At 40.6% G+C, this 14443-nt stretch overlaps 1 protein-coding gene across 2 annotated transcripts in view; it reads right to left on the bottom strand.

The window, feature by feature from the left end:
• COL4A6 (collagen type IV alpha 6 chain) overlaps positions 1-14443 on the bottom strand; it is a 116313-nt gene that overhangs the window by 20639 nt on the left and 81231 nt on the right. For both annotated transcript variants that reach the window (XM_017816741.1, XM_017816750.1), the window contains exons 7-21: positions 13298-13366; positions 12170-12205; positions 11690-11752; positions 11034-11069; positions 10859-10900; positions 9905-9997; positions 9156-9209; positions 7726-7785; positions 6758-6802; positions 6203-6256; positions 4838-4907; positions 3995-4105; positions 3008-3157; positions 1573-1677; positions 513-673 (exon numbers count right to left, since the gene is read on the bottom strand). In XM_017816741.1, the coding sequence (XP_017672230.1) occupies positions 513-673; positions 1573-1677; positions 3008-3157; positions 3995-4105; positions 4838-4907; positions 6203-6256; positions 6758-6802; positions 7726-7785; positions 9156-9209; positions 9905-9997; positions 10859-10900; positions 11034-11069; positions 11690-11752; positions 12170-12205; positions 13298-13366 (1149 nt within the window). The remainder of the gene's footprint in view (positions 1-512; positions 674-1572; positions 1678-3007; positions 3158-3994; positions 4106-4837; positions 4908-6202; positions 6257-6757; positions 6803-7725; positions 7786-9155; positions 9210-9904; positions 9998-10858; positions 10901-11033; positions 11070-11689; positions 11753-12169; positions 12206-13297; positions 13367-14443) is intronic.

Genomic DNA, 14443 nt, shown 5'->3' with positions numbered 1-14443 from the left:
CACCCAGCTCAACTCTCACTGATGTAATTAGCATCCAGCAGTCAGGAGGCAGACTGCATCTACGGTGCACAGTTTTTACAGCTATGAGCACTGATGTGGAAAGATCTCAGCGTCTGATTTTTCAGATCTTCTCCCCATGCACATGTACATCTGTTTCCCCAGCCAGCCCTCACTTAGGAAGAGCCCTGGGTCTAATCCATGTATGTCTACATCCAAGAAGTCCTGGGGTGAATAACTGCTACTGTTTTTCTCTTGACTGATGAACGTGCAATTCTCAGAACTTAAGAATCATTTCTTTTCCCATTTTTTATAGGTGATGCTGTCTCTACTTTCAGCTTCTTTTCATGGATCAGTTTCTAGGTTGCTTTTTTTTTAAACCCAAACAAATAGAAGACATTATGGAAAAAAATAAAAATGTCTTCTGCTTTCACTACATTCAACACCAGCAATTGCACATGGGCACTTCTTCTCCTTTAATTCATGACAACCAATATAAACTCTTCCTGCCTTACCGGAGGGCCTCGCAGTCCTGGTGCACCCACAGTGCCTGGGTCTCCACCAATGCCCTTAGCACCAGGCACACCAGGGCTTCCCGATGGACCTGGTGGACCTGAGATGCCTTTTAGACCAGCTCTTGTAACTCCTCCATCACAAGCACAATCACCTGCCTCTCCTGGAAAATACAGTCAACACTGCAAACTCAGTTTCATTTGGATAAAGACCCTTTTCAGTTGCAAGAGCTTCAAAAGGAGTATTTGATTCCATTAAGACAAAGCCATTCTCATATGATTTGATTTTATGCCTCCTCTGCTCAGGTGATGAGAGTGCCAAGCAAGTGGAGCTCAGGTTTTCTCCAGCTGAATTTCTGTGCAAAGCCCCTCACCAAATTACCATGTGCAGCATAAACCTCAGCACTTCTAGACCTCTTCCCAAAGGTTTAAACCTTCCTAAACAGATGGGTTTAGGAGAGCTTTAGGGAAGTCTTGTTGGTTTTTTTAGAGATAGCTATTATGTCAGAGAAAGCAACTCCATACTTCCACTCACAGTAGGTTACAATGACCCTCACCTGAATCTTTATATTTCCCTGAACTGTAATTGGCCATGGATCCAAACAATCACAGCACAGTGGTGTCTGCATCATAACAGCTTTTGCTGCTGATTCTGTCAAACACTAAGACCAAAATTCTCACAAATTTTAGCACAGAAGAGAATAAAATTGAGTTTCTCTGTCATTTACAGCCTGTATTGCCAAAAGCAGTGAACAAGATTTTATTTCTAGGTCTCACTGCATCTTATGGTTTTAAAGCATAACTTACTTAGCTAATTTTCTGGGTATGAGATATTTATTGGCTTATTTGGCTGAGCAGAGTAGGAGGTAAAAATAGGATTTTACTGGCAGTGCTGGGCATAACTCTGTCTAAATTGTAAAGGCTGTTGGCTCCTTTAACCCAGCTCAACCTCTGTGATTTGTCATAAAGACACATCTCATCCCTTAGAATATTAACCACGTGTAAATGTATTTCTGAGGCCCAGTGACTGCTAAAAGGGTCTCCCAAAACAAGAGTCATTTACCTTTGTAGCCCTTTGGACCCAAAGCTCCTGGAAGCCCTCTTTGTCCAGGCTCCCCTGGGGCCCCAATCCTTCCACTCAGGATCATGTCTGGGGAGAATGAAGGGCCTATATGCAGAAAGAAGGTAAGGAAAAGCCATGAGAAGGCTGATTTCCAGCTCTTTACTGACTTATAGTGTCAGTTTTGCAGCTGACAGAAATGGCACTGGATGAAACTGCAACTGTGGAAGTTACACAAGGAGGTGGAACTTGGTTGGTATCATGGGTTGCAGTCCTCTGCCACGTTTGCTTCCAGCTCCTCACACAGAAAAGCAAAAGCTCTCACAATGTGGATGCAACAGAGTTTCATTCCTCTGCTCTGCCACTGCACCTTTTGGCAGACTTAGTTGGCCAAAGAACTCACCAAACTGTGAACAGGAAGTACAAAGAAGGGCAAATGGCTTCTCATTCAGTGGCTGCAGCTCAGGAAAGACACTAAATGGTAAAAAGGTTAAGGGGACTTGTCCTGTCCCTCACTTCATGACTGCAGGATTATTTTCTACATCTGTTTATATGCTGAATAGAATGAAACATAAGCTGACGGAAACAGCAGTGGAAAGTGATCTAACATAATCTAAAACTACACTGTCTGAAAACCCTTCCCCTCAGTGACAACAGCAAGACCGAGTGCTGACCAGCACCGTCTGATGTGCCACGGAAACAAACTGCAACCATCAGCTAAACACAGCTACAAGAGCTTTACAGACTCTGCAGAAAAGTGAGCCAGATTTGACTAGCAAACAGTTATTGATAAGAGACCACTTATTTCTTCTGCACAGAAAATCATTTCATCAGATCATGCTCACTGGCTCCATCATTGGAGCGTGTCCTGTTTTGAAAGGTTGGCTCTCAAAAATAAAACAGGCTGTTTGAATGCAGCTTATGGTAGAATGGTAAAACACAAAGTTTTGTAAAATCAACCCTTTTCATGTAATACTCAGTTTCTGAGGAAAATAAAACAATGCACAATTAATTAATCAGGCCATCTATACAAATGAACATGTAAAAATAAAATCACATTTCATTAGATCTGAGAACTGTCTCTTCAGGCATCCTATCTGACCCCTGGTACCCAAAATACCTACTCACAAGACAGATATTTACCTCAGGTGTTCATAAGGTCATGGTCTATTCTTTACCTAAGCTAAGACTAGCCTAGAACTTCAAAGTGTCATAAATTGTGTTTACATAACCTTATGCTTCAGTCTCTCAGGCTACCACTCTTAACAATAATTAGCTCTATTTTCTTACTTCATAGGAGTGGCTGCTGATATATTTAAGTTTGTGGGTTACAATCACAAAGAGGTGTCAGTCAAATATTTAAGATTTGCTAAATAAATAAATTTGTCTTGTTTCACTCCGAATCCAATACAAAAACAGATGTAAAAAATATACATACGTGGTGGACCAGGCAATCCTGGTGCTCCTGGCAGACCCGGTAAACCACCTCTGCCGGGAGGGCCTGGTAATCCAATTGTTGCTCTTCCTGGTTCTCCCACTTCACCCTTCACACCTGGAATACCTGGAGACCCTCCAGGGCCCATTCCATCTAGACAACAATGACACAGTGAGCAGCTCTCCAGCAGAAAACACATTCTAGTACTTTTAATGCTACAAAAATTACTGCTGTGCCCTGAACTACAACAATGTTAGCACAGAACAATGTGTAATTGTACACAAAGGAAAAAGTACTAATTGGAGGCACCAACTGGCTTAAATTTACACACTCCTTTGGTCATCCAAAAAGCTTCACAGCACTGCATTTAAGTCCCACTAATGAATTAGACAAATAACTATGTAAGACTGAGGGAGTTTTATTTTTTTATTTCCTTTCAATGAGACAATTTCCTTAGTAGTTCCCAGTCTCTGGATCATTGCAGGCCAGAACTTCACAGATGACATTCAAGTGAAAAAGATCTCTTTTGAGTGAGATCTTTGATGGGGCAAATGGGTTGCACCAGCCATGGGCTTATCTAGACAATCTGCTAGCTCTTTACTGCAAACATGAAAAGTCATTAAAAAAATTTAAGAAGCATTCACTAGGATTTAAAATGTAGGAAGGGTTCTGCCAACCAACTCAGTCAAAATGGAAATCAAACAACAGCCTCCTGTGTCCACTGCTACACCAAATAGTCACACATGAACACTTACCTGGGCTGTCATAACTGTGGCACTAACTCTGCTCCCATCCAGGTCAACACAATTGGCTTCCCTGTGTGACATCCCTGTCTCCTATTTCTCATACAGCAGTCTGCAAATCAGTCAGCTGAAGGAGCAGGGACAGGCTTGCACCAATACCTTCACCATCTCCAGGCCACTATCCAGATAATTCCCAGCAAAAAACACAGCAAACAGCTTGTAAGGGCACTGTAAGCAGCTGCTTTACCTATCTCCAGGCCTGGAAACCCTGGAGCTCCTGGAAGGCCTGGTAAACCACTGATCCCTTCATCTCCTGGAGGACCAGGTATTCCCGGGTTTCCGGGGTCACCTGGTGCACCTATTAGACAAAGAGGAAAACAAGAAAGAAAATCTCAGAATTTCTGCTGGAAAACTCTTCAGTCAATTCCTGTAGTGGCCACTGATCTCATGGATAGCAAAGGCTGCCAAGCTGTTAGCAGGAAGCCTGTTAGTCAAAGTTAATAATAATGGGAAAAAAATCCTCCTGAGCTGTTATAGAGGTTGTTTCAAACTTGACTACATGTGAAGGAAGAAGAATAGGACAGATCATACAATTTGTCCCCTTACCTTTATGGCTTCACAGACTGTTCCCATTGAGGCCTCAATCAACTGTGGCATTAATTAAGCTCATTTTCTCAACAATATTCTTACCACATTGAACAATAAATAACAGCAGAATGACATTCAGAGCCCTCATTACCAAGCAACACAAGGAAGCCACTTTTCCCTGATACACCGAAGATGGACAGAGTAGACACACAGTACAGACTCTGTGCTTACAAACAGTCTGCCTCCCAGGCACAAAATTTCAACCTGCCTTGAAACAGATCATCCTGCAATGTGGGGATGAAAGGCTTTCTGTAAACTCTGAAGCTATAAACAAAGGACCAAACATATCCGTATGCCAACAATACAGAAATTAAAGGAAGAATAACAAGGGATGGGTTAGACCCAATATACAATGTGGAGAAGTGGTAAAATACAGTAAGAAAGAAACTTGGATCAGAAAAAGTGCTTTAGATGAGTTCCAAAACAAAACAGAAATGGGTACCTGAAATGACTACACCTTCCCTGTCAATAACGACAGGAGGGCCTGGGGGACCGATGTCACCTAATTCACCCTGCAGAGAAAACAGATTCATGCCACACTGAGATGGGTGATGGAGAGGAGGAGTGCTTGTCAGGAAACACACTGTATTGTGGTAGCAATGTCTGTGGTCATTCTCTACCCATCATTCCTTGTGTTGGTGAAGAATTCACTTTGTTCTGGTATTCATAATCATCTGCTGCCCTGACTTACACCCTCCTGTCTGATGAAGCTGATGGCTGCCTCAGATAAGATGGTTGCTACTATCCAGCTATCCCCTGAAGGCATCCCACTACCTCCATAGGAAGCATGGACTTGTATATACAATGTGTACTGGAGATCAGTTATTGTATCAGCACATTGACCAATATCAGGTAGATGATATCTGTTCACCTTGTGGTAAAAGCTGCTATGAACATACTCATTTTTAAAAGCATCCATCATTGCAGCTATCTGCTGCCTTGGAATCCTGAATTTCAATAATAGGAGCTTCTAGGAAAATGTACTGCTCCATAAAATCATCCAGGTAGAACAAGCAAGTTGTGATAAACTGCAGTGTCACTCCATCCTCTCACTGATACTCCCACAGAGTATCAGATCCTCTTTGAAAGAGCAAGTGCAAAATCTGACTGCTGTCCAAATTACTGTCATATTTATCATATAAATGCCATGCAGTGAGCCAAGGCAGTGCACACTTTGTTGTTCTTCAAGTAATATCCCTTTGTACATAAACCTCTACTACTACATCTTCCATGTGCTTTGCATGAAAAACCCCTTCTGTACCTGTATTTCATGTCTACCAACCACAGAGCAATCTTGGTGGCAGATCAGATTTTTTCACAGCGAACTACTATCCAATCATTTCCCACTCAGTTTACAGCTGTCTGACTCTTTAAATTGTGAGATACCCAGAAAATGTCTGCTATGCATTGTCTATCTCCAGTACGATGAACTGAACACATAATTTTCTACATTATCAGATCTAAGAACTCAGACAGCCTTGACAACTATCTTAACATTCACTTACTTCCACCTAATCTTGCCTCAGCTGTCCAGTAAATATGGCATTGGTGAAAGGATAAAGGAGACCAGAAAGGCTTCATCTACAATTCTAAGTCATGAAGTTGCATGATTGAACGTTGAAAAAATATTAAAATACCACAGTTCAACAACCAATCGTTTTTATGCTTAACAATAAAGTAAATGATGAATTGAAACATACTGAAAATTATAGTGATACAGAGGTACAGAGAAGGTTTAACTAGGGCAACAATGCTTATTTATTCCTACAAACATCTTTTAAAAAGCAACGCTTTAGTGAGAAGTTACCTTCATGCCTTCTACTCCATCCAGTCCTGGATAGCCTGGAACACCTGGATGACCCTGCAAAATCAAACAGGGAACACTGACACAGAGTGAGACAATAAGTGGCATTATTTGTTAGCTGAGACATCTTCAGTGCCTGGACTTGAGCCACAAACCCAACTCATTGTCCTACCAAACATCTGAAGAAGAAATAGAGAAAACTGATGGCATCAATTTCTCAGCATTTGTAAAATATCAGAGCTCCTTCAGGCCTCCCTTTGCTGTAAAGATGATGAGAACCTGTGAGGATGTGCAAGCCAGGAGCACACTTTGGAGTTCAACTTCAGTATATTTTGAAAAGGATGTACATAAAATATAGAAGAAAGTGACTGAACACGCAGGGTTAACTAGAGAGACAGATCAAGAGATTTAAAGTTTTATATGGACTTTCTACTTAGCTTCACTATTTTAAAATCCGTCAGAGAACTTGCAGCCACTAGATAAGGAAGTCAGTAAACCTTAAGCAGTTAGATGGCTTCTGTAACTGTAAGCACGGTAAAAAAATAAAAGAAATCTCACCTTTCTCCCTGGAATCCCATCAGATCCATCCAGTCCCAAAAGACCCTAGAGCAGCCAAAAAAATTAACTTTCAGAGGCTTCCTCTCAGGTTCATCTTATTAAATCAGGCTCCAAATATCTCAGCACCAAAGAATGAAAAGTTAAAATTTTCAGAAAGAGAAGCTACAACTGATTTTCCTATCTCTCAAATATTAACAATCATAATGGGAAGAATTTAACAGAATAATTGATAAAAGAAGTCTTATCTTATTTAGCCATTGTCTTTCTAATTGGCAGTTCAAGTTAATTAGGTTATGGTGTCTCAACTTCCTAAGAAGTTAGGTCATTAGCTTGTAATTATAAAGCCATAAATCTTAATGCAGTCAAGACTTTCTATCTGACAATTTATTCTGCATATGCAGAACAGAATGCCTTGGTCTTCCTGTTGTCTATAAGCACATCTCTGCAGGTGGTTTGAAGAACCTATGGCTGGTGTGTGCCTGAGCATGCTGTTAACTTCCACATTCATTGGCCAGACAGAATAACATCTGTAGCCAGCTTGCCCCATTTTTTACCCAAATATCTATTTGTGTTCTCTCATGGCTGATTCTGGCACTGGCTAAGAGCTCATTAAAGTATGTGCAAGGCCTCTTTATTATCTTCATTTGGACTTCTGCAAGTTTCCTTTTCTGTGAAGCTTTCAAAAAAAAACTGGAAAAACACTGGCCCTGCCCTGCAGTATCAAGCCCTCCACTCAATACTTCCATATGACTTTCTTGGGCTGCCTTGTCTGTGTACATCTTCATCTCACCTTTAATCTGAGGCTTTATTGAGATAAGAATATCTACTGGTTCTCTTGTTGTATGGTGCTGGCTACTCTGGGACTCAGTCCTATGTCTGAGACTCTTATATGCTTTTGGGAATGTTCATGAAAGGCCCACTTCATGTGTTTAAAAACAGGCATTTAAGGACTTTGTGAAGTTACCTACCCTGCCACCTGGTAAGCCAGGCACACCTTTTTCTCCTTTTTCTCCAACACCTCCAAATCCCTGAGGAAAAATATCAACATTAAATTTGTGTTCTGTTTGGAACTGAACAGCACAGCCCTAAGTAAAGTGAGCACAAACCAATTTATTAACATAAACACTACAACAGAGAGATAAAGGGAACTGACTGTTTCTGCTGGAACTATTTTGCCCCAGGAAGAAAACCTCTATCAGCCAGACTTGGCAGGATGTGCAGTACAGTACCTTCTTCACTCCCCAAGAATTCCATCCATTTAAATCATGGTACGTATTCCAGTTGCAAATGCAAGGGACAGCAAAGACCTGCCAATGCTACTCTGTATTCCATTCTACATTTAGAAATTATTTGAAATCTCATTTCTTAACTCTGGCAGCTCAAGGGAATGCTCAGAGCACGTTTTTCACTTCTAAAGCCTCAGAATGACACAAAGCTAGCATTTTCACGCTCAACATTGGGAAATGTTTGGTGGCTTTCCCAGTCAGCAAGAAGTATCAAATCCAGAGACAGAACACCAGGATTTAATTTCAGCAAGAGTTACAGTAGTTAAGCAATTTTCAGGCTTCAGTCTTAAAATATCTTATGGTTGAGGTTAAGTTTGCACATATGTTCAGCTTCACCAGCTTCAATGGGTCTCTTGTGATGCATAAAGCTAAAAATGCACATAATGGAGCATGTCCAAAGAGGTTAATAACAAATTGTACTTCATGTATAGGTTTTTCTTGCACGTATTTCTACTAAGACCATCTGTACATTGAAGAAACTGGCAAACAATTTACCTTATTAGTCAGAAGTTCCTCAAAATATTTATTCCCTAAATTTAGTGAAACAACCTCTGTTTACAAAAGATTATAAGCTGGGAAATAGTTCTCTGGAATCCATGGATAATTTGTTGCTCTTGATTCATATAGAGAAGATGCTTAACATTGCTGAGTTTATGAGCACTAATGTTAAACAGCCCATTTTAACTGGCTATATATATAGACAGACAGAAGGATCTGCATGTGCTTTACAGCTTTAAAGTAAAATAACAAAAGATGTGTTTAGACATAATTAAAGGGGGGAAAAAAAGAATTTTTAAAGATGTCTGTGGGCCATCAAGGAACACTGCCATCAAGTGGCCATGTCCCGGGTACAGCTAGGTGCAGGTTTCCTCTGAAATGTTGGCTGCCTTCTAAGTGGATGGTAGGACAGCATTATCTTCCTTGTATCTACAGCACAAAAAAATACCAGATTAGAGTTTACACTCAGCAAAAGGTCTTGTGGACATTCTTATCAGATTTTCAAAGTTCTCTGGTGCCTAGAAACTCCTGTGGAGATCTTGTGAGCTATTCAGAGAGTGTGGAACCAGCTAACTCATAGTAGGCAAATATTAAAAACACTTCTCTGTCCTTACCGGAATGCCAGGCAATCCTTTGTCTCCAGGTAATCCTTGAGGGCCCGGCTCACCCTGACAAGGGGGAAGAGATAAGCACAATAAATCACTGTGCCTGTGAAAGCAAGACTTTCCCCAATCCAGTCCTCATGCTCCTGACACCTAAAGCAAGGCCTTGCAATTTGTTTATCAGCAAATACGCTGGATTTGTGTCACCGTGTACCAGACAAAGTGTCTCTCAGCAGATAGGTCCCAGATTAATTCAATATGCCTAATTTTAATGTGTGTAGAGAATTTTTAACAAGATCCATACAGCTTTTATAAAAACACTGATGACCTCAATATGTATCTCAGAGAATTCCAGACTAACAAAATAAAGGTGGGAAATCTGATTGTTTCAGAGCACTGTGCACCAAAACAAGAGCTGGAGCTTTCATTTATTTTTCTAAATTGATTGGAGTTTTTTTGCTTCAGTTGACACAATTTCACAAATCCAACAAAACCAGACTACAGTTCATTTATTTTTAGGATTAATGATGAAAACCTCAAATAGCTTTCAGATTTCTCCTTCTCAGAGGTGTGCATTTTGTAGTGGCCCACAATGCTCTGAGCTAAGAATACTTTTATTCAATAGTCATTTGACAGAACAAACTAGTACAGAAAATTCTTTTGATTCGGAAATGTAAGAGCTCTCACTGTCCAGTAATTTTTCTAATTCTTGAGTGAAGGTGCATGGGGAGGGAGAGGGTGTGTGAACTGCATTTACAGACCTTTTCTCCTTGCTTTCCTTTTGGAAATCCCATGAATTCCAGTATTCCAGTGGATGGTGGGGGACCTGGAGGACCAGGCAGCCCTACATCGCCCTGTTGACAAAAGAGGAAGATATTAGGATATGCAGAACATGTTTAATTTTCTATGGAAGTGACCTGCAAATCAGAAGAAAAACAATTCTAATTATATCTCACGTATCTAAATCTGTGTGCTTGAATGCTGGCACAGGAGTTTGGTCATGGAAGTCAGAAGTTCAGAAGGAAAATTAAGATGACCAAAATGCATTTGTTTCCAAAGACTTGTGGGCATAAAAACATGGCAAGGGGAAAAAAAAAAGAAAAGGCTCAGCACTTAAATCAACAGGAAAACATTCCAGAAAAACTTTGGGGAGAAATATCAAAGAAAAGAAGGGAAGGAGCTATTAGAAATGTAGAATGCCAAGAATTAATTTTAACAGCAGCAGAACCAAGTCTCAAATTGAGAACTTTAGGAAGCCCCATTATGCCAGTGTGAATTCTCACACAGAATGCAGGACATCCATTTACGGTACTGAGACAATAAATTATGTGTTGGTTGACCCAAAGAATATCATGAAAGCTAAAAAGAATGAAGTCAGTGGAATAATTCAAAATGAGGTGAGGGTTAAAAGCAACTGAAAGAAGGAGATTGAAAAGATGTCTAAGGACCTCATGTCTTGATAATCACAAAAATACTCAATATTTTCCCCTTCCTCTTGTTCACCCAGAGAAAGCTCCCATTCTTTTTTTGTGTACCAACAGATAAGGAACCAGCAAGACTCTTTAGTATTTGGACTATTAATCAGTCCAAGAGAGGAAAAGAAAAAGGAAAGGAAGAGAATGCTGGAATCTAGCAACTTTCTAGAGGAGTAAGCTGTGATGGAACACTAGAGTATTATTTCATGCTCCCTCCATAACAGAACAAGTTTCACCTACCTTTTCTCCTTTCTCTCCTTGAAAGCCTAATCCCATGTTACCCTAGGAGAGGAAAAAACCCAGGATGAACGAATAATAAAACAACAGCAACATCATCACTATCCTCTAGGCCGACAGCACTGTTAAAAACACAACAATCAGGTATAAAAGGAAGACAGGAAAGGCAGGTACTTACTTTTGGACCTGGTGGCCCAGGAGGACCCACTGGACCCTAGATATGAACAAGAGCAAGATTTTATTCCTCTTGACTTAATTAGGATGCAATTGGAGCAATGCTGGGATCTGCAGTGGTACCTGAACTTTCTTGCCTCCAAACCAAAAGTGATACACATGGTCTTGTCTTCTCATCTCTACTAGCACAGCCCTTTGGCACTGTCCTTAATTAAGAGCAAACTTCAACTTAAAGTCAACTAAAGTAGCTTGTTTTTACCTCTTCCCAATGGAAACTCTCTTGTAGGATCTTGAAAAGGTAACTCTAGCACAGTTCAGGATAACAAAGGCTCTGAACATTCAGAGATCAGACTATTCCCTCTAGTCCTGAGACCAGGAAGGGCTCAGAACAGTATAATGTAGTGTTTGTACACAGCACCCTAGAGCTTTGCTGGAGCCCTCACTCATGATTGTTGCTCTGGACACTCCAGAGAGGAGACCTGTGATGAGATTAAACTATCCAAGACTGAGCATTCTGTGCTTGAAGTCAGCTGTGCTCAGTCCTCTCAGATGCGCACACACACTTTTGCTCATTGTCAGGACACAAATGCAGAGCAGGAGGGAAAACCACCAAGAGTTTGAACTGTTCTATCAACAAGTGCAATGCCTGAGGTCTCTTACCTGCAAACCTGGTAACCCTATAGGGCCTGCAGAACCTATTGGACCTGGAAAACCTTTTGGGCCCTACAAGGAAAACAGAGGACAAGTAGTGAATGTGCAGCATTTACCCCATCAAACCCCAACCAAAGATGAAGTGAGTCTCAGGAAACATTAAATAATATCCCCTAATTAAGTATGCCAATTTAAATACTCTTAACAATCTATTTCACATGATTTCCATATTTTGGAAATCAAAGTTACAGAGTTCAGTGGTAGAAGGGAGTTTGGTTTGAAAAAGGAATAATGGAATAGATAATTCTGACTTTCTCCACCATAATGTGGATCCACTCTTACCATTACAGAGCTGGAACTGCTCACACTACTGCTATCACATATAAATACACATCCCAATAATCTGAAAGTGTCTTTGAGAACTAATACCTGAAAATGTACCTACTTAATATTCTTTAAAATCATTATTTCCCAAATTAAATAACTTACAGGAATTCCATCCAATCCAGGAAGACCATTTTCTCCCTAGAAATTATAAATGAATGAGTAAAAATTACACAGGTCAAGGAAAATTATCAGGTCAAGAGTAAATGGGAAAGTAATTTGAAATCTGTGCTACCATATTTGAATTGGGTAATGGTGAGCTTCCAAAACTCAGGAGAAATTACAACCATTTTATTTATGTGTAACAAGAGAAAATTAATTTTAAAAAATTATAAGACCACTATAAATTATGCAAAAGCATACCATTATAATATAAAACTATCCGTATTTCCCATAAATATAATAGTAAATAAATAGAGACCTACTTAACTTTTACCAACTTATGAGTGTATATAATGGGGTAGAATTTTACAAGAGTTCCTAATTTTGACCAATAAAGTCAGTGTGAAACGCCTTATATGACAGAGGAAATTTCTTAATATTTTCAATATTTAATGAAGCATAAGGCTGCTAAAAATTGCTGAATTCAGTACCACAAGAGGTACTGAATCTTTTGTAGATTTATTCCAAAGTTAGTACTTCTGGCAAAAATCAAAATCATGGTAGGCTGGTGAGTGTTTGTTTCAAGGCAACAGAGAACCAAATTTTTTACATAAGAATATTCAAGAACCTGTTCAAGAACCTAGTTTGTATTTTCTATACAGGAAAATAAAAATAATTACAGACTTGATACAGACCTTTCAGGGTAAGTTCCTTATTGACTTCACAGCCAAAACCCATGAAATACTCTAAGTGGAATATGACTTCATGTATGTAAACCAAGAATATCACTGATTACTTACTAGTACCTTCCAGTACAAAAAAAACACTGGGAGGCAGCTGAGTCTCACAGTAGGAATCATAACATGCACTGAGCAGGAACAGGATGAGCATCTCAGCATGGGAGGAACAAGATCTCTGCACAGACTAAGCAACTCCAAGTTCTGAGAGCATCCTGTGTTGTCATTAATGAAGTTATTCTCGAGCCTTTTTCACAGCTCTGCATTCAGACATGCCCAAGACACCCAGGACTGACACCATGAGCAATTGAACCTGCACTGTCAGCCCTGCAACCTGTAGGATATCAAAGTATTCCTTGTATTGCATTTTCTCCTGTGTAATGACAAGTCTTACCTTCATTCCTTTAAGACCACCTTGAGCAAAAACAGGTTCTCCTTTCAGGCCTTTTGGGCCAGGATGACCCTGGTTTTAAAAAAAAAAAAAAAAAGGTAAAAAATAATTTTTGGGGAAAAAAATACTGCTTTAGTTTTGAAAGAATCTATATTCAGCACAATGAACAAGGCAAAATCCTGGCTCCAGTAAACTGTAAAAGTACCACTGATCCTTTGTCAGAGAAGCTGTGCTATTGTGAGAACTAAAGACTTCCTGCAGCTTTAGAAACACAAGGTTCTGCAAACATCTTCTCTGGAATTTTCCTGCTTATATTAGCTGTCCCTTTTATTTTAGGCCTTTGACAAATTTAGATCCCATTTGAATTCGTTTGACATGGTGTAACCCCCCTGTTCATATGCATAACAATGCCATCCAAGAAGGACCTTGACAGGCTTGATGGGTGGGCTCACACAAACCTCACAAATTTCAACAGGGCCAAGTGCAAGACCCTGCAACTCAGCTGGGGCAATCCCAACCATGGATTCAGGCTTGGCTGAGTGGATTGAAAGCAGCCCTGGAGAAGGACTTGGGAGTACTTGTGGATGAAAAACTGAATATGAGCTGTCAGTGTGCATTCGCAGCCCCCAAAGCCAGTCCTGTGCTGGGCTGCACCCAAAGCAGTGTGGGCAGCAGGTCAAGGGAGGGGGTTTTCCCTCTCCACTCTACTCTTATGAGACCCCACCTGGAGTGCTGCATCCAGCTCTGGAGGCCACAAAGATGCTCCAAGGGCTGGAGCACCTCTGCTATGGAGACAGGCTGAGAGAGCTGGGCTGTTCAGCCTGGAGAAGAGAATGCTCCAGGGAGACCTCAGAGTCCCTTCCAGTACCTAAAGGGGAGTCTACAGGAAAGCTGGAGAGGAGCTTTTTATCAGGAGGTGTAGTGATAGAACAAGGGGGAATGGCTTCAAACTGACATAGTGTAGGTTTAGATGAGATATAATGAATAAATTCTTCCCTGTGAGGGTGTTGAGGCACTGGCACAGGTTGCCCAGAGAAGCTGTGGCTGCCCCATCCCTGGAAGTATTCAAGGCCAGGTTGGATGAGCACCACTCTCTGTGGAGCTCTAGGGGAGCCCAGTTGAATATATTAAACATGTAACTTTAAGGTA

The sequence above is a fragment of the Lepidothrix coronata genome, unplaced genomic scaffold, assembly GCF_001604755.1.
Source record: "Lepidothrix coronata isolate B3197 unplaced genomic scaffold, Lepidothrix_coronata-1.0 Scaffold2, whole genome shotgun sequence".
In the NCBI taxonomy this organism is placed as follows: Eukaryota; Metazoa; Chordata; class Aves; order Passeriformes; family Pipridae; genus Lepidothrix; species Lepidothrix coronata.
The sequence above is the reverse complement of the archived record's forward strand: the minus strand, read 5'-3'. Positions and strand labels throughout refer to the sequence as shown.